The sequence below is a fragment of the Triturus cristatus genome, chromosome 1_2, assembly GCF_964204655.1.
Source record: "Triturus cristatus chromosome 1_2, aTriCri1.1, whole genome shotgun sequence".
Lineage (NCBI taxonomy): Eukaryota > Metazoa > Chordata > Amphibia > Caudata > Salamandridae > Triturus > Triturus cristatus.
In genome coordinates this window covers 912,805,510-912,823,431 of record NC_140580.1, presented here as the reverse complement: position 1 = coordinate 912,823,431, position 17,922 = coordinate 912,805,510, and the positions used below count along the sequence as shown (strand labels likewise).

The 17,922-nt window shown below is 48.2% G+C and overlaps 1 protein-coding gene across 1 annotated transcript in view; it reads right to left on the bottom strand.

Moving 5' to 3' along the window:
• Positions 1-8,945, bottom strand: part of ZMPSTE24 (zinc metallopeptidase STE24) — a 149,244-nt gene extending 140,299 nt beyond the window's left edge. The window contains exon 1 of the mRNA XM_085609667.1: positions 8,658-8,945. Coding sequence (XP_085465793.1) covers positions 8,658-8,768 — 111 coding nt within the window. The 5' untranslated portion in view covers positions 8,769-8,945. The remainder of the gene's footprint in view (positions 1-8,657) is intronic.
• Positions 8,946-17,922: the final 8,977 nt, after the last annotated feature.

Sequence of the window (17,922 nt, the reverse complement as noted above, 5' to 3'; positions counted from 1 at the left end):
AAATATGGGGTGTTGGCAGACTCTTCTGCTGTTGGGCCTATACCACACCCCTAAAGCCCCAACAGTATTTCTCCCCACCTTGGACATAGTGCATTCCCCCTCCACAGGGCAAGAAATAGGGAATGCATATTTGTTAGTGCAGAGTTTTGACATATGGCCCGGCAGAGTGGGGGTAAACCCAAGTTTATGTTTGCTTGTCATGCTGAGTGGATGCACTATTCGGACCAGGCAGCCACTTAGGGAAACCTACTTAACTCAGAAATTTCTGAGAACTAGACACCAAGGGGAATCCAGAGTGGTGTGCTACAAGGTCCCAGTCTGTGACAGAAATTTTTATTTTTTTATTTTTATGGTTTATACCGCGCTAGAATCGACTCTGAATAGAGTATCTCTGCGCACAGAATAGAGAGAGAGAGAGGGAGATGAAAAGAGGCCAGCAGCAGCAGGTAGCGTAAAGTTCAATTCCGCTTAAAGGTACATGCGATGAATAGATGAGAGATTCCTAAAATAGAACAGTTGAGTTTTTTCCTAAATTTAAGGTGCTCTGAGCATTGTCTGAGTTCAAAAGGAAGATTGTTCCATAAAGTAGGTCCGACTACCGATAAGGCTTTCCCGCCTTGTCTGGTCTTCTTTATGGTAGGTACTCTAAGTAGAAGTTGACTGCTAGACCTAAGAGACCGTGTGGGATTATATGGAATAAATTTGTTCTTCCAGTAGGAAGGTCCACATCCATGTATGGTCTTGTGAATCAGGCAGTAAATCTTAAAAGTAATCCTCTTACGGATTGGGAGCCAATGTAATTTGTCAAGGAGGGGTTTGGAAGGAGTTCTAGGTGGGGCATTCAGCACAAGTCTTGCTGCGGTGTTTTGTATCACCTGGAGTTTTGCTAGGACTCCCTCATTAGCTGACAACAGGAGTCCGTTGCAATAATCCAGGCGACTCAATACTAGTGCCTGTACCAAAGTTTTTCTGGTGGAATCAGGTAATAGTGGAAAAACTTTGCGTAAAAGTCCAATAACATGAAAACATTGTCCAACCACCCAGTTGCCATGTTGTTTGAAAGTGAGCTCCCGATCGAGGCGTACCCCTAGGTTTTTTACCACCTGTTTAGGTTCTGGTACTTGGCCAAGCTCGCATGGCCACCAATCCGGTGTCCACAAAGTTCTTACCTCCCCAAAAAGCATGACTTCGGTCTTATTAACGTTGCATTGAAGGTAGTTTGAAGTCATCCATTTTGCCACAGCCTTCATGCCTTCGGAAAAGGCCACCCTCACTTCATCGGTGAGGAGTTTGAAAGGGAACAGGAGCAGAGTATCGTCGGCGTAAGAAACGGGGACGAACCCAAAATCTCTCAAAATTCTGGCCAGGGGTGCCACATAGATGTTAAAAAGAGTTGGGCTCAAACAAGAGCCCTGTGGCACCCCCTTCGTGATGTAAGTCTTAGTCGACTGAAAGGAGCCCATGCTAACGGCTTGGGTACGATTAGATAGAAAACTCTTTAGCCAGGCTAGTGCTGTGCTCTCAATGCCAATTGTAGTTAAACATTCGATTAAGATTTTATGAGATATCGTATCGAACGCTGCCGATAGATCCAACAATACCAAGATCACAGAATACCCTCTATCCTGGTACATATGAAGGTCATCAGTCACAGATAGCAAGGCAGATTCAGTACTGTGTTTTGGTCTAAAACCAAACTGAGAGCTATCTAGCCTACCAGCCTGTTCAATGTAGTGTGAAACCTGTTTATTCACATGTTTCTCTACAAGTTTCCCCAAAAAAGGAAGTAGAGAGATAGGCCTAATGTTGGACATGTCAGTCCAGGGGATGGAAGGGTTTTTCCTGATGGGTCTTACTAGTGCTTTCTTCCATTCCCCAGGAACTTGACCCTCCGTTAATGAGAGGTTGATGAGACATTGAATCTGTGGGCTCAGAATCCTTCCTACAACCGGAATGATTCTGGCCGGGATAGTGTCTGAGGGGCTCCCACTCTTAATCTGGCCTAGATAACATTCAATCTCCACTAGGGAGATAGGAGGAAAGGATTCCAAGGTCGTCGATCCGGACTCTTTTTCTTTCTCCGAGGGTAGGGACGTATCTCCAATAGTGGATAGATTGGATCTAGTAATGTCATCATGTATCTTACTTATCTTATTTGTGAAAAACTGAGCCACTTCGTTGCATAGTTCTTGTGACGCTAGTTCAGAGGTTTCACAAGCAGCTGGTTTCACAAATGACTGTAGGGTTTGATATAGAATCCTGGGAGTATTACCTGCGGCTGAGAGGAGAGACTCTATGTGGGTTTTCCGGGCGCTTCGAATTTCTTTATGATACTCAGTAAGAGCTGCCCAGAAATGATTCTTATCCGTTTCATCATGGGTCGTTCTCCACACCTTTTCTAGTTTTCTCGCCAGTTGTTTAAGTAATCTTAAATGCTCAGAAAACCATGGTTCCTGTTTGCGAGCTAGGCGTGGTTTGAAAGTTTTCATGGGGGCAATCCAATCAACCACCTTAAGAATAGCCTGGTTATAATTGGCCAAAGCCTTGTCGACATTTTCTTCAGAGAAAATGAGAGGGGCAACAAATTGCTCCTGAAATATTTCCGGAGTGATCCTATGCCATTGCCTACGTGTAGTAGGAAAGGCTTGCACCAGAGGTGGAACTTTACCTGAATGGGAGGTAAGGAATTCCAGAACAAAGTGATCTGTCCAATTAACTTGTGTAGGAGGGGCGCATATCAGGGTGTTAGGTTTGTTAGAAAAAATGAGATCCAGAGTGTGGCCTGCTAAGTGCGTGGGACCAGTGTTCATTAGGGTTTGACCTAACAAAGAAGTATCAGTTAGTAAGGACTGTGCATCTACATTATCCTTCAGATCGCTATGCACATTGAAGTCTCCTAGGAGTACAAATTCGTTCTCCGCATCAATGTGTCTGGCTAGTATCTCCAACAGCAGGATGTTAAAGCCGGTACAAGGGCCCGGAGGGCGATATACTAGTGCCCCTTTATGGCCAATTTTATTAGAAATGCAGATTTTAAAAACCAGAATTTCTAAGTCTGGAGTGCTCATTTCCTCTAAAATGGTGATTGATAAGTTATTTTTATATACAATCGCAATACCTCCCCCTGTCTTGGCAGGACGATCTAACCTGGCTATTTTGTAACCTTCTGGGATTCCTAATGTGATGGCTGGGACCGAATGAGGTTTTAGCCATGTTTCAGTCAGGTAACAAAGTTCCGGTTGCACCGAGGCAATCATGTCCCAAACTTCACTGTAGTGTTTAGGCAGAGATCTGATGTTGCACAGAAGGTTTCTGCTCTTAAAAATGCCCCGAGGGACTGCCGTTATGGTGGTAGATTCACACGGAACGCATAACGGGTGATCATTGAGGGTTTGATATAAACATTTCCGACAGGCAAAGGGTCCCTCTGGTGGAACTCCCCCTCCTCCTGTACAACCCTGAAGTGGTGGCTTCCAAATACGTAATAAATCTAATGATGAGTATATTACCCAAGGTTTCATATGGTCCACAGGGCGAGTGGCTATAAGGGCCATATCCTCTAGCCCCTAGCCTCGTCCAGTCGCGGATGAGCGCAGACGGGCTTTTCATCGGCTTGTCTTAGGTACGTTCGTAGGCGCACCCCTGCGCGCGACCGCTGCGCGCTCAGAGTGACAAGCAGCCTTTGTAGTCCTCACACTCAAAAAGCTAGAGCGCTAACCGCCCGTAATGCGGAAGTGACTGGGTCTGCCTGTCCGCCCTCCGCTCAACGGTGTTAATCACCGAGTCGGACCGAGGCGTGCAGGCTAGCAACTGAGCCCAGACTTCCCTAGCAATAGATGCGGGTGAGTGGGGAACAGATGACCAATTACTAAGTATACTGTGGCCTAATTATTAAAACAATGTTTCGTAATTTTAAAATTCCCAACCAAGGAAATCATGCAGCGCTGACCCTTCCACTGAGTCCACTTATGCTTCCTGCAGCGCTTACTGGCGTCTAAACGGCTCGGGGGAGACGCTGCCACCATCAACACCTTACAAAGCATTGTGAACATGCAAGTCATTGCTTTAAACTTGCTTTACTCCCTATATAAGACAGGTTGCTACAAGATGCGCACAAAAGGTTTAAGATAAAAAAAGGGCTTCAAAAACATAGATTTTAGTAATATCCAGATTGTACATAGTACAATTATTTTTTTATATAACTGTCCCTAAAATACACACTTCACAGTTTAGCTGGTAGCTCTCTTGTAATACCTCTCAAAAAGAATACATCTGAAACATCATGTTAATATTGAGAAAGTGGATGTCAATATGAACAACAATACATTCATGTAGAAAAAAGAAATTGCATATTTCTTGACAAATGTGCCCGTTATGAACTCCAGGTCAACCCGACTAAGAAATACATAGCCAGGCAGGCACTGAGACACAAGCTCGAGGTCACTGATTGGCAGGCCACAGAAACAAGAAATCCCAGATCAAGCCCACACACAGGCGCAGCGACACCACAATGGTCCAGGGACATTGGCCCCAATAAAGCACACATGGCTGGAAGGGTGCGTGCGCTCTCAAAACACCATAATGCCAGATGCCACAAAGTTAGGAACACATAGCCAATCAGGACACAGCACAGACAGTGATTACATGCTGGACATCTGGACACATTATCCAATGGCAGCATTGTGTCCATGCAATGTCAAGGCCGACCTAGATTTCCTATCGGAATCATTAATTTTTGACTCCATAGACAGCTGTTCACATTCCTTACCAAAAAACAAGATCGACATAACTGTTTATGACATTCAATGAACTGCATAAATCCTACCCCAGAAAGATTATAAGGCGCAACAGTCCTCACACCCTATACCAGTGACTGTGCCCCCCGGCTGCATGGTTTAATTAAAGGAACTATTCCTGTATTGCCAGCCGCCCGTCTCTTGTTTTTCTCAAGTTATTTCATGTTCAAGCAACAATCAGAAAGCTTAAAGAGATTCCATAAATTAAAGCCAATATGGGCTTCCAAGCATCCTTAACATTTGCAGATTGACCACTTATGTTACATGGTGATTTATAGATCGCTCGTTCACCAAAAGGTCTCTTGGCGCCAAGGGGACACAGAGAAGAAGGATTGAAGGAAGAAAGCAAAGAAACAGCTAGTTGTACGCCAGGGTGAACAGCCACGTTTTGAGTAGTTTCCTGAACCGCAAGTAATCCGCCTCAAGCCTAATAGAGGGAGGCAGTGAGTTCCAAAGCTTTGGGCCCAGAAAGGAGAACCGTGTCCCACCAATGCGCTTGCGTCTGATTCTGGACACTGTCAAAAGATTCAGATGCATTGATCTCAGAGCACGCTGGGACATATGTTTACTAATACACAAGAAAATGAACCTAGGGCCTGTTTCTTGAATGGCTTTGAAAAGAATGCTGCCAGTTTTAAACATTGCACGCTGCTCCACTGGGAGCCAGTGGAAATCTTTAAGCAGCGGAGTGATGTGGCATCTTCTATCCTTAAGATAGATGATTCTTGCTGCTTGGTTTTGAATTATCTGAAGGCGGTGCCTCAAATATAATGGGATCCCAAGGTAGAGGGCATTTCCGTAATCGATTTTTGAAAGAACAAGGGCAATCACAATTTGAATACTGGCCTCTTTACTAAAGAACCATCTAATCTTACGCAATTTGCGGAGTTGGATGAAACAGGCAGAAGTGACTGAACTAATTTGGGCACTCAGAGAGGTCTGAATCAATATGGAGACCCAGGCTCTTTATCACGGGTTTAGGAATTGGGGCTACACCTAGCTCTGGGAGCCAGTAAGAGGGTATCCAATGAACCAGTTTGTTGCTAGGAATGATCTCTGTTTTTTCAGAATTGAGTTTCAATTGGTTCTTGTCCATCCAAGTTTTTATATGCATCATGGAGTTCCTGACAAAATCATTTCATTCAGTAGTGTTCTCCAGAGTGAAAATTAGCTACATGTAATCAGCATAGTTGAAGATTTTAATCCCCAACTGCCGGAGACTCGAGATTAGGGGGGGGGGAGTATGTAAATGTTGAACAGGATTGGCAAAAGAGACTAACCCTGTGGGACCCCACACCTCATTTCAACAGAATTAGATTTAAAAGGAGATAGCCACACTGATTGTTTATGGTCCTCTAAAAAGAAGCTGAACCAGTCCAGAGCCAATCCTCCGAGGCCCGCTGCGGCGATGCGATCCAACAAAGTTTTGTGGTTCACGGTGTCAAAAGCCGCAGACAGGTCTAGGAGGATGAGGGCCTGAGAACGGTCAATGTCAGCCTGTCCTTTAAGATCGTCCAAGACAGATAAAATCACAGATTCAGTTGAGTGTGCTGGAGGAAAACCAGCCTCGTGGGAGTCCAGAAACTTAGCGCTTCTAAAAAGGAACTAAGGCAGGCTGCTACATGAGTCTCCAGAAGTTTTGCTGGAAACAATAGTAATGATATGGGTCTATAATTCTCCAGCTTTTTAGGATCCAGTCCCAGCTTTTTTTTTTTTTTTTTTAAGTGGAATAACCACTGTTTCCTTAAAGGCTGGTGGTACCATGCCATGGGACAGGGAAAGATTAAGCAAGTTAAGGAAGGTGTCAGGGAAGGCCTGAATGATTTCTTTCTTTATGCTAATCGGGTATTCTTTCATAGAGGAGCCAGATTTGACCTTCGCTACTAGGTCCAGAAAACATTTCTTGTCCAGCATGGGAAAGGTGACAAGAGAGAAGGAATTAGGATCAACCATGTTGTCTTCATTATCGTTGTTAATGGAACCAATAGAATCTTGAATTTTTTTTATTTTTTCCACAAAAAAAGCATTAAGATCGTTACAAAGTTCCTGAGTGGCTATGAGGGGTGGGGTCACACGACTCGGGTTGGAAAGTTCTTTTACAATATTAAAAATGTACTTAGAGCTGTTGTCTGAGTTAAGTACCTTATTGGTGAAGAAGGCTCTTTTAGCTTCCACAATGGCTACTTTGCACGCATGTAATTTTACAGTATAATTCATCTTATCCTCCCCAGAGTACAATTTTCGCCGCTTTCGTTTGGCTTGACGTAAAAGGAGTTTTAGGGTTTTCAACTCCTTTGTAAACCATTTTGATGCTCCATGTTTTTAATCTGAAGAGGGGCCTGAATATTAAATGCCTTCCTTTGCCAATCAGTGATCCCTCTTTCCCAGTTATCCAAATCTCCTTTGGGAGCAGGCTGCTCACAGGAAAGAGTATCTAGGAGCGCTTTCGGGTCAGCTCGGTTCCAATTTCTAAAGGTACTTCTTAAATTGTGAGTGTGTTTCAACGGTGATAAATTGTTCACTTTAAAACTAATAATAAAATGATCTGACCATATGCATGGTTGAATAACCAAGTCATTCAAAATAACATTGGTGGACCATACTTGGTCAAGGGTATGGCCTCTGCTATGCGTAGGGGAATAAATATGTTGAGTAAGGTTAAGGCTAATGAGGGAACCGTAAGTTCCTTAGACAGTGTTCCCTCGTCAGTTTCATTAGCCCAGTAGTTCAGGTCTCCTACGACCAGAATTTTATCATAATCTGTAGTCAGGGATGCAATATTGCAAGCTAAAACTTTAGGAAAGTCAGGCATCGTTGTGGGGGGGTCTATACAGTATCACACATAGTAGTGAGCTACCGTGTAGATCCAGTTTAACTACTAACGAATCAACTAATGAAATTTCAAAGTGTGGCATGGTAGTAACGGATATTTCCATTTTTACAACAGCAGCCACTCCACCACCTCTTTTTCCTGGGCGTCTGTCAACGTGTAGAAAAAAGTAATTGTCTGGAAGGGCAGCTAAAATCTCAGGAGAGGATTCCTCCGTGAGCCAGGTTTCAGTTAAAAGAAGTAAATCAGGTGCATCAGTAACCAATATATTATAAATTTCAGCTTGGTGTTTAACCAAAGAGCGCGTTGTTCACATTTACATTTCTTTCAGGCAAGCAGTCATCCTGGTTATAAGGCTTATTTCTTGTTTATCTGTCTGCCCCTACCTCGGTTTCACAGCACTGAAGACTCTCTCCCTTTTACTTAAGTTGAAAGAAGGAGAAGTATTTTTCTGAAATTTCAAAAGTATGGGCACGTCGTGCCCCTAAAATCAACACCACTTCGACCACTGATTGAGAGACTCCTGAGGAGCCTGCACTGAAATCCATTTTTGTTTCCAGTATAATTCCTTCTTCTGCTAAAACAAGTCCCCAGCTGAGGGGCTGCTATCAGTGGATGAAATTTCATTACTTGGGTCATTGACTACATTTACAATACAGAGTCACTCAAAGTGTCGCACGTGAACCTGGGAAACGTCATAAATAAGCACATTACAAACAGAAATGTCACACATAAGCAGACTGAACCTTGGCAGCCCTGGGCGTGAGAGACAAGAATATCCCATCAGACCATGCATGTACTAGGGAACAAGAACAGCTCCTATTTGCCTAACCTATAAAAACAAACGTGTGCCACCGAGGAAAACATTAAGTGAAACTATGATAGATACTACCCTTCACCATAGGAGAAAATTTGACAACGACCTGTGCGACATAAGCACTTCATATGAGTTCACTTCCCGCCCCCCTCCACCATGCCTCCATTGAATCAAATACTTGTACTGTGTAAACGTGATCACTCAGCCCTCTCACCTGGCGATGGCTGAGATAGGCCTCCCATAGATAGACGGTCCACGAGAAGAGCAGCACGGACAAAAAAATCTGCCGCTCTCCTGGAAGCTCCCAAAGCATGGAGAGGAACATGGCCACCGAAAAGGGGATGGGGGAGGGGAAATGCTGACCGGGAGTAAGGAAGAGATACCGACAGTGAGGCAGTAGACAGCTAAACCAAACCACCGGCAGCAGTAGACATAGAGAAAGGGCAGCTAGCTAGCCGCAAACTCTAGACGGAAGAGGAGAGCCTGCCTGACAGTGCTAGACACAGAAAAAGGACTAAGAATAATAACGTTTCGATAACACACTAGAGCGCTAACCGTTATTTGAAAACGTATCAGCTTTGGGCGCCACGCTGCTGATTACAGCTGTCTTCAATCGTTTACTCTCCCACAAAGAAAGTTTAAAGTATGTTTACGCTAAAAACTGCTGCCAATTATAGAAGCGTTTCAGAATGGCGAATTCATTAGTGTCGGCGCTTTTATCATTGAATGGGCTGATTGATGGATTGGAGCTATCATCCCTGTCAAGTTTCCTAGGTCCACGTATTATGTTCTGCCCCAGTCAAAGTTTTTTCTTTGAATACAGGGACTTGTGGTCTTGGTTATTTCATTAGAAAACTAGAGGACAAGTTCGTCAATTCAAAGGAAAAAACAGGACTGGGCCGCACATCAAACGCGGACCTTGGAAACTTGGCAACCACGGCTGTGTGTGAGGGTTTAAAGAGGAGAGTTCGGTACAGTCTGGCACTCTCGGGGGAGTAGGCCCTTGCAAGTATGCAGAGGAGTGTAACAGATCACCTGACACAGACACTAGTAATTAGGTATCGGCGAATGACCACAAGCGATCACTCAGCATTTATCAATACTTTTGGTCTGCGCCCGGCCCTCCAGTTGCATGGGAGCTGCGAAGTATAGTAGAGCCGGGTGGTACTCCCAACTTTTACTAGGGATGAACAACAGATTATTCTCTGGATTGGAATATACCACACATGATCTCTAAGTCTCTGACCGGGTGTGGGATTGGGCCATAGTCCATATTTCTGGCTGCAACCACTTCCTCTCTGACTCAAAGTTTGTCCATTTCTCAAGCCCACTTGAATCGGGGCCGTCCTGCTGCTTGGTTCTTGCGGGGCCACCCCTACTGGATCTGTTCCCGCTGAGGATCTCCTCTAGCGACAGCGCCCTAAGGCAGGCCTTTTGGATTATCATTTTTTCAAATTCTTCAGCGCCTTCATTTTCTTCTGCAGTACTGTCGTCTGTTGGTGTACTGGTTGCCTGGACAGGTAGTCTACGGGTTTATTGATCTCTGGTCGGTATAAAACCAAAAAGGAATATGGTTGGAGCGGCACTGCCCTTCGCTCTATGCACGTGGCCCATTTCTGGCAGTGCCAGCAAAGAGAGGGATCAATGGCTTGTGGTCAGTTACCACCTGGAACTTCTGCCCACAGAAATGCAAGTGAAAGTGCCTGAGGGCCCATCAAATTGCCAGAGCCTCATGCTCGATCTGGGCATACCACGTCTCAGTGTCACTGAGGACCCTACTTGTGTAGGCAATGGGGTCCCACGACCCCGTGTTTCTCCTACATCTGCATATTTGTGCAGTCAGGAGGATGAAGATCTGTAAACCGTGAAAGGCAAGACGCATCTCAGGTTGTGTTGTCTTATGCTTTTAAGTCATAGAATGTTATTCCGCTAATATTTCTAAATGCGCTGCGGCTTGAGTGTGGAAGTTCCAAATCAGGACAGTTGACAGACAGCTGGCTGTAGAGGCAAGACCACACTTGTGTCGTGTACGCCAAAAAACTCTTAATTGTTTTTATGTATTGCCTCGATCATTAACTATTTTGGCAACAATACTCCAGCCAGCACAGGAACACACGACCCAGAAGGTGGCCCACAGAACACATTACTGCTGTGCATTTCCATCCCCACTAGATACAACCAGACTTGTGACCACATTCTGTGAGTACAAATTGAGGTTTGACATACGGATGTTCTGTAATAGAAACTTATTAAGATGTACATTCTGCACCGTGCTTAGGAGAATGTGTGGTAATTCTAGGGATGAGAGTTGATTTGAGTATTGGCTGATGGATGAGATCCAATAAGAACCTGCTTCACCATAATACCTCTGCAAAGTGTCTTTCCTTTGTTTGTGGCGAACACCACACAGATCTTGTGAGATGCACCGAATTAAATATCAATGAATTTTTAATGCTAGTCAAGCACATCATATTAATTGTACCTGTTGTACCTCGTCAGTGGCCCTCCCTACATGTGACCATTTCCCTCTTCAATGCACACCAGCCGCCCTTGAGACTTTAAAGATGCCAAATACACAGTAAGGCTTGTACGTACTCTTTTTTAAGGAGCATCAATGTACATGGACTGGCAAGGAACAGGCTCACACCAACTGCCTTCCCTCCTTGAATGACGCACATTCCATCGCCCTCTCACAATCCCCACATTCTGATTCCAGATTGGAATCAAGATCCCAATACATCTTTCAATCATAAAATAATGAAAAGGAACTCACACATCAAAATGATATGAACTAACTGCAACTATAATGCACTAAACATCAAGGAAGAATATAAGATACAGAAGTAAAATCAAATATAAATGTGCAAAAGATCGAATATAAATGTGATAAAAGAAAACCTAAAACAACAATGCAACAACATAACGGGCATAACGGAATATAATAATATATGATTACATCACATAATCCTTGAGTTTGCAATGTACACTTTTGGTTCTGTGCAATTTGTCTCAGACTATCTGTTTACTCACTTCTTTACATTCTCTTCCGCATACTTGTTTTGACACTCGTTCACCACCACACATAATGGACACCCTATCTCTATTCCAGCATTTACCTTCCTCCCAAACGACAAAATACTTTCCCACTTTCTGCACTCTCACAGGACCGGTAAATCTACCCAATCCTTTATCACCAATGGGTATTTTGATTCGCACCCCATCACCCTCTTTCACATTCAGTCCCCGTCAGCTTACTGTGATATATTTGTTTTGCGCCACTTTTCTTCTCGCTCTAACTGCCCTTAAAATATCCTCCGATGGAATAGTTTTCCCATCCATATTCAATTCAATTTTGATCTGCCTTTCAATAGAACAAAAGGTGAAACCTTGGTATCAGCCTTAGGTGTGGTATGAACAGCCCATAAAAGATACTTAACCTCCTGCATTCAAGGAAGTCCATTGACAACTTCAAATTGTCTTTTAACACACGGTTAAACCTCTCCACAAGGCGATTGCTTCTATGGTGATATAACAATGTGGTAATGTGTTTAATCCCAAATTCTGTCATAAAATCCTCAAATTATTGAGACAGGAACTGCGGACCACTGTAAGACACTACCTCATCATGGACCCCTTTTGTCAAGAAAATGTCTTCCATCACTCTTCTGACAGATGCTGAAGTAATACTATTTACAAACTCCACTTCAGGCCATCGTGAATAAAATTCTAACAAAACAATCCCCTACTTTTCCATACCATTATTCACCCTCACAGGTCCTATATTGTCCACAGCTAACTCAGAAACGGGTACAGTATGGATTGACCTTGGCACAGTGGCCTGAGTTTTGTCACCAACAACACAATGCATACACAACCGTACATATCAACCCACCTCCCTGTCCATGCCCGGCCACCAATAAGTATCTCTTACACGTCTTTTCATGGCACACATACCTATGTGGCCCTCATTTTCCAACTCAATTACTTTCATTCTCAAAGTCTTAGGTACTACCAATACTTCTGCTCTACAAAGAACACCGTTCAAGAAAGAAAGCTCGGGCCCACATTTCTATAAGCATCCAACAAAACAGCTGATTATTTGTTTTTGGGCCAATTCTTCCTCACATACGTCATCAGATTTTTTGACACAGCATCCATCTCAAGAGCTTCACACCACTACTGTTCAGAAAAGGCATTCATGGTTACATTAGTTAATTCATTAATAACCACCCCTACATCCTCAATGTCACCATTCTCGCTCATCCGTCTCATTTACTGGCAATGTAGATAAACAATCTGCCATAATGTTCTACACATATGGTATATACTCCATCTTGTAGCGATAACCTTGGAGTCTGTACTGCATTTTTACAATCCTAGGGGTAGACCTTGCCGGCCCTTTAGTCAATAAATGGCCCCACAATACTGGCGGAAATGATCACCCCCCCCCCCCACCAACATGCCACAGAATATGAAGCTTCTGCACCTCTCAGCCCATGACTGGCAACCACCACTACTTCTTCTCTTCCATTCCTTTTCTGTAGTAACACAGCTCCCAACCCATACAGGCTAGCATCAGTGATAACAATGCTGGTATCCTTGGTGTCAAAAGGCCTAAGACGAATGGCATTGGAGACACACTACTTTATTTCCTCAAACTCCTTGCCTCATGCATCACTCTACACAGACTTCCCTGCTTTTCTGAGCAGTAACCTTAAATTTTGTGTTCTTTCGGCACATCTAGGAATAAATCTAGGATATTATACCAGCAATCCCATAAAATAACGTGACTGATCCTTCCCTTCTGGCACAGAATCCTCTGCAATGGCCTTTACCAAATCCTTATCTAGTTCTATGCCACATGCCGATAACTTGTGCCCCAGATAATTTACACTCTCCACAACACATTTACATTTATTGGCCCTCAATGTCATTCCTTTATCCTCCAACATGGACAAAACTCCTGTCAGCCTTTTGTTTTGACTAGACTTATTGTTAGACGGCGACCTCAGAGGAGCCCGGGAAGGGAGTCCTGACTACCCTGAGACCCACCCTCAAGTATCGTAGCCGGGCACTGGCGGGAGACTCCTCAGGAGGAGAAGTCTCGTCTCGAGGATCGTACTTTGGGCACCACCCGACACAGAAACAACACACCGTGCGTTCTCAGGAACCAATCTTTATCAAATAGGTTAGCACTGCAAATATGTACAAGGAGAGCGCGGGCTCAATGAGTCTCGGAAGGGATAGGGGGTAGCGGGACAGTCTTTGGCACAAAAGTTCAAGGTAAGGATGTACCCGGCGCACAGCTCACAATCCTCGAGCTGGGGGGAAGGCTGGTTGTCGTGGGGTCCGGCGGGACCAGTGGAGTCTGTGGGAGTCGCGAGTCACTCAGCGGGCTCAGGTACAAGTTCGGAGGTCTTACGATCTTCAGGGAGCCGCGAGTCTCTCAGCAGGGCTCAGGTACAAGTTCGGAGGTCTTACGATCTTCGGGGAGCCGTGAGTCACTCAGCAGGGCTCAGGTACAAGTTCGGAGGTCTTACGATCTTCGGGGAGCCGCGAGTCACTCAGCAGGGCTCAGGTACAAGTTCGGAGGTCTTACGATCTTCAGGGAGCCGCGAGTCACTCAGCAGGGCTCAGGTAGTTCTAAGTTCCAGGAGCCGCGACCGCGTCAGCAGGCTCTCGTTGTTCCAGCGTCGAATCTGCCGGACAGTCCCAGAGCACCCCTGGTTATAGGTCGACCCCTCTTTGATGTCCGGAGTCTGTGCAGGCAGGGGTCTTGTCACCTGGGGGTCGCTTGTCGGGGGTTTCCTGCCATTGTCTTTTGATCCTTTCAGGGCCGGGTCGGGAGGAGTCCCAGACACCCAGCAGGCGTGGAGCCAGCCTTCAGGGAGGCCGGAGGGCCGATCGAAACCCATCGTCCCAGGGGAGTTCAGAGGTGCGATAGAAACTGCTCCTCCCTCTCTCAACCCCTGGAAGTGTGATGTCCTCCAGCCGGAGTGGCGCCTCTAGGCCCGGGTCGCGCTGGGGCCGGGCGGCCATCTTGGTGCATGAAGTGGGCACGCGGGCCCGGGGTGGCCGAAAGGAGAGAGGCCATGGACGAGGGTGTCCGGGTTGAGTGCGTGTGTTCTGGTGGAAAGGCTTGGTGAGGCCGGGGGATTGGGGCCGCCGGCACCAGGTTAGGTGGGGTGGGGACCAGTAGAGCCATGTTACGAGGCCGGGTCCAACACGCGTCCCCCCCAGCTGAAAGCCGGAGAGAACTGCCCATCATCTTGGGGGGTTCTCTTCGCTGAGGCGGAAGAACCGGGAGAGGCCATCGGCGTTGGCGTGGTCCGTCCCAGGACGGTGTTCCACGGTGAAATCCATCCCCTGGAGGGAGATTGACCACCGCAGTAGCTTGGGGTTTTCTCCCCGCATCTGCATAAGCCATCGCAAGGGCCGATGATCGGTTTGGACTTTGAAATGGGTGCCGAACAGGTAAGGGCGTAGTTTCTTGAGTGCCCAGACCACGGCAAAGGCTTCGCGCTCAATGGTACTCCATCGCTGTTCTCTGGGTAACAGCCGCCGACTGAGGAAGGCGACGGGCTGGTCCAGGCCTTGGTCATTCATCTGGGACAGGACGGCCCCAATGCCATGCTCGGAGGCATCGGTCTGGACTACAAACTCCTTGGAGTAGTCGGGAGCCTGGAGGACGGGGGCCGTGCACATGGCCTTCTTTAGGGCATCGAACGCCTCCTGGCAGGCGGTTGTCCACTGAACCTTTTTTGGCTGTTTTTTGGATGTGAGTTCTGTGAGGGGGCCGACAAGGCTGCCATACCCCTTGATGAATCTGCGGTAGTAGCCAGTGAGGCCCAGAAAGGCTCGGACCTCCGTTTGGGTGGTGGGGGGTTCCCAGGCCACGATGGCGTCGATTTTTGGTTGTAGAGGGGCGACCTGGCCACTCCTGACCTGGTGCCCCAGGTAGACTACTGATCCTTGTCCAATTTGGCACTTGCTGGCTTTTACTGTCAGGCCTGCCTGGCGCAGGGCGGTTAGCACCCTCCGGAGGTGCTGGAGGTGCTCACTCCATCCGGAACTAAAAACGGCGATGTCGTCCAGATATGCCGCGCTGAACTGTTCTAGCCCGGCCAGGACTCTATTTACCAGTCGCTGGAAGGTGGCCGGGGCATTTTTCATTCCGAAGGGCATTACGCGGAAGCGGTAATGCCCATCTGGGGTGGAGAAGGCAGACCGCTCCTTGGCCCCCTCGGTGAGCGCAATCTGCCAGTATCCGCAGGTGAGGTCGAAGGTGCTGAGGAACCGTGCTGCCCCGAGTCGGTCAATGAGCTCGTCGGCTCGTGGGATGGGGTGGGCATCGGCTCGGGTGACGTCATTGAGCCCCCGGTAGTCCACACAGAACCGGAGCTCGGGGGCGACACCGGGGGCCGCTGCCTTCGGGACCAGGACCACGGGGCTGGCCCAGGGACTGTCAGATGGCTCGATCACTCCCATGGTCAACATCTTCGAGACTTCAGCTTGAATGCAGGACCGGACCCGGTCGGGGACCCGGTAGGCTCGGTGTCTCACCGGCGGGCTGTCCCCGGTGTCCACGTCATGGACACACCAGTCGGTGACTCGGGGGATCAGGGAGAAGAGGTCGGCAAATTGTCCTAGTAGCTGGCGGCAGTCCTCTTGCTGCTGGGTAGTGCGAGCTGGGGAGAGATTCACTCCCTCCACGGAGCCATCCTGCTCCTTGACACACAGGAGGTCCGGGAGGGGATCGGACTCATCTTCGGCCCCGTCATCGGTGGCCAGCAGGAGGCTTAGTTCTGTCCGCACGAAGTGAGGCTTGAGGCGGTTCACGTGAAGGACCCGGAGGGGATCCCGGGGCGACTGGACGTCCACCAAGTATGTGACTGGGCTCTTCCGCTCAATCACTTTGTAGGGCCCGGTCCACCTGTCCTGGAGGGCGCCTGGCTTCACGGGAGCCATGACCCATACTTGTTGGCCCGGCTGGAACTCGACCAGAGTGGCATTCTGGTCGTACTAGCGCTTCATCTCTTCTTGGCTTGTCTCTAGGTTGGCCTCGGCCAGTGTTCGGAACTTCCTGGTCTGGTTCCGGAGGGTCAGCACATAGTGGAACACATCTTGTGGGGTGGTCTGGGGTGCCGCCTCCCACCCTTCCTTAACCAAGCTGAGGGGACCCCGGACGGGGTGTCCATAGAGCAACTCAAACGGGCTGAACCCTAGGGACTTCTGGGGGACCTCTCGGTAAGCGAACAAGAGGCAGGGGAGCAGGATGTCCCACTTACGCCGGAGGGGCTCTTCTAGGCCGGTGATCATCCCTTTCAGAGTCCGGTTAAACCTCTCTACTAGGCCGTTCCCCTGGGGATGGTACGGGGTAGTGAATTTGTAGGACACTCCACATTGTTGCCACAGGGACGTCATGTACCTCGAGATAAAATTAGTGCCGCGATCGCTCACGACCTCGCGGGGGAACCCTACCCGGGAAAAGATCCCCATCAGGGCCCGGCCCACTACGGGGGCCGTGACGGTGCGTAGGGGGATCGCCTCAGGGTATCGGGTGGCGTGATCCACCAGGACCAGGATGAAACGGTGACCTTGGGAGGTGGGGGGGTCCAGGGGCCCCACGATGTCGATCCCGACTCGTTCAAAGGGGGTACTGACGACTGGGAAGGGTTGGAGGGGAGCCTTGCGCTTCCCCCCACTCTTCCCGCTAGCTTGGCACGTGGGACAGGACTTGCAGTGGGCTTCTACGGCTGCTCTCATCTTAGGCCAGTAAAAATGGGTCACGAGACGGCTGTAGGTCTTGTCTTGACCCAGGTGGCCGGCAAGGGGGACGTCGTGGGCTAAGCCCAGGAGGAAGTCTCGGAAGCGGAGGGGTACCACCAGCACCCGTCCGGATCCCAGCTCCACCGACTTCTGCTCACTATACAAAATGCTATTTTCCCAATAAATTCGGTGCGTGCCAGTTTGGTCGCCTGCGGCTTGGCCCTCGGCCTGGCGCCGCAGTCCGACCAGGGAAGGGCAGGTGGCTTGCTCCCGGCAAAACTCCTCCCGGGTGGGTCCACCCTCGTGGCGCCATTGGGCCAACTCAGGTAGATCGCCTAACTCAGGCACCGGGGTGGTGTCGGGCAGGGAGGGCTCGTCGCTGGCGACGGGCCCCTCCGATGGGGGGACGGGAGGACCCTCGGGGGTTACTGCTCTGACTTCTTCGGTCGGGGCGTCTTCGACTTCTCCCAGGGGGGTGAGTCGGGCTGACATAGATCGGGTGGTGGCGCACACCCACTCGGGGAGCCCCATCATCCCTAGGTGGGCCTTGCGTTCGACGTGCTTCCAGGGCGAACTCTCCAGGTCGTTCCCTAGGAGGCAGTCGACCGGCTGGGAGGTTCTTACGGCCACCCTCAGTTTACCTATTACTCCACCCCACTCAAACGGCACCAGAGCTACCTGACACATACTCTCTCTATTATCGGCGGAAA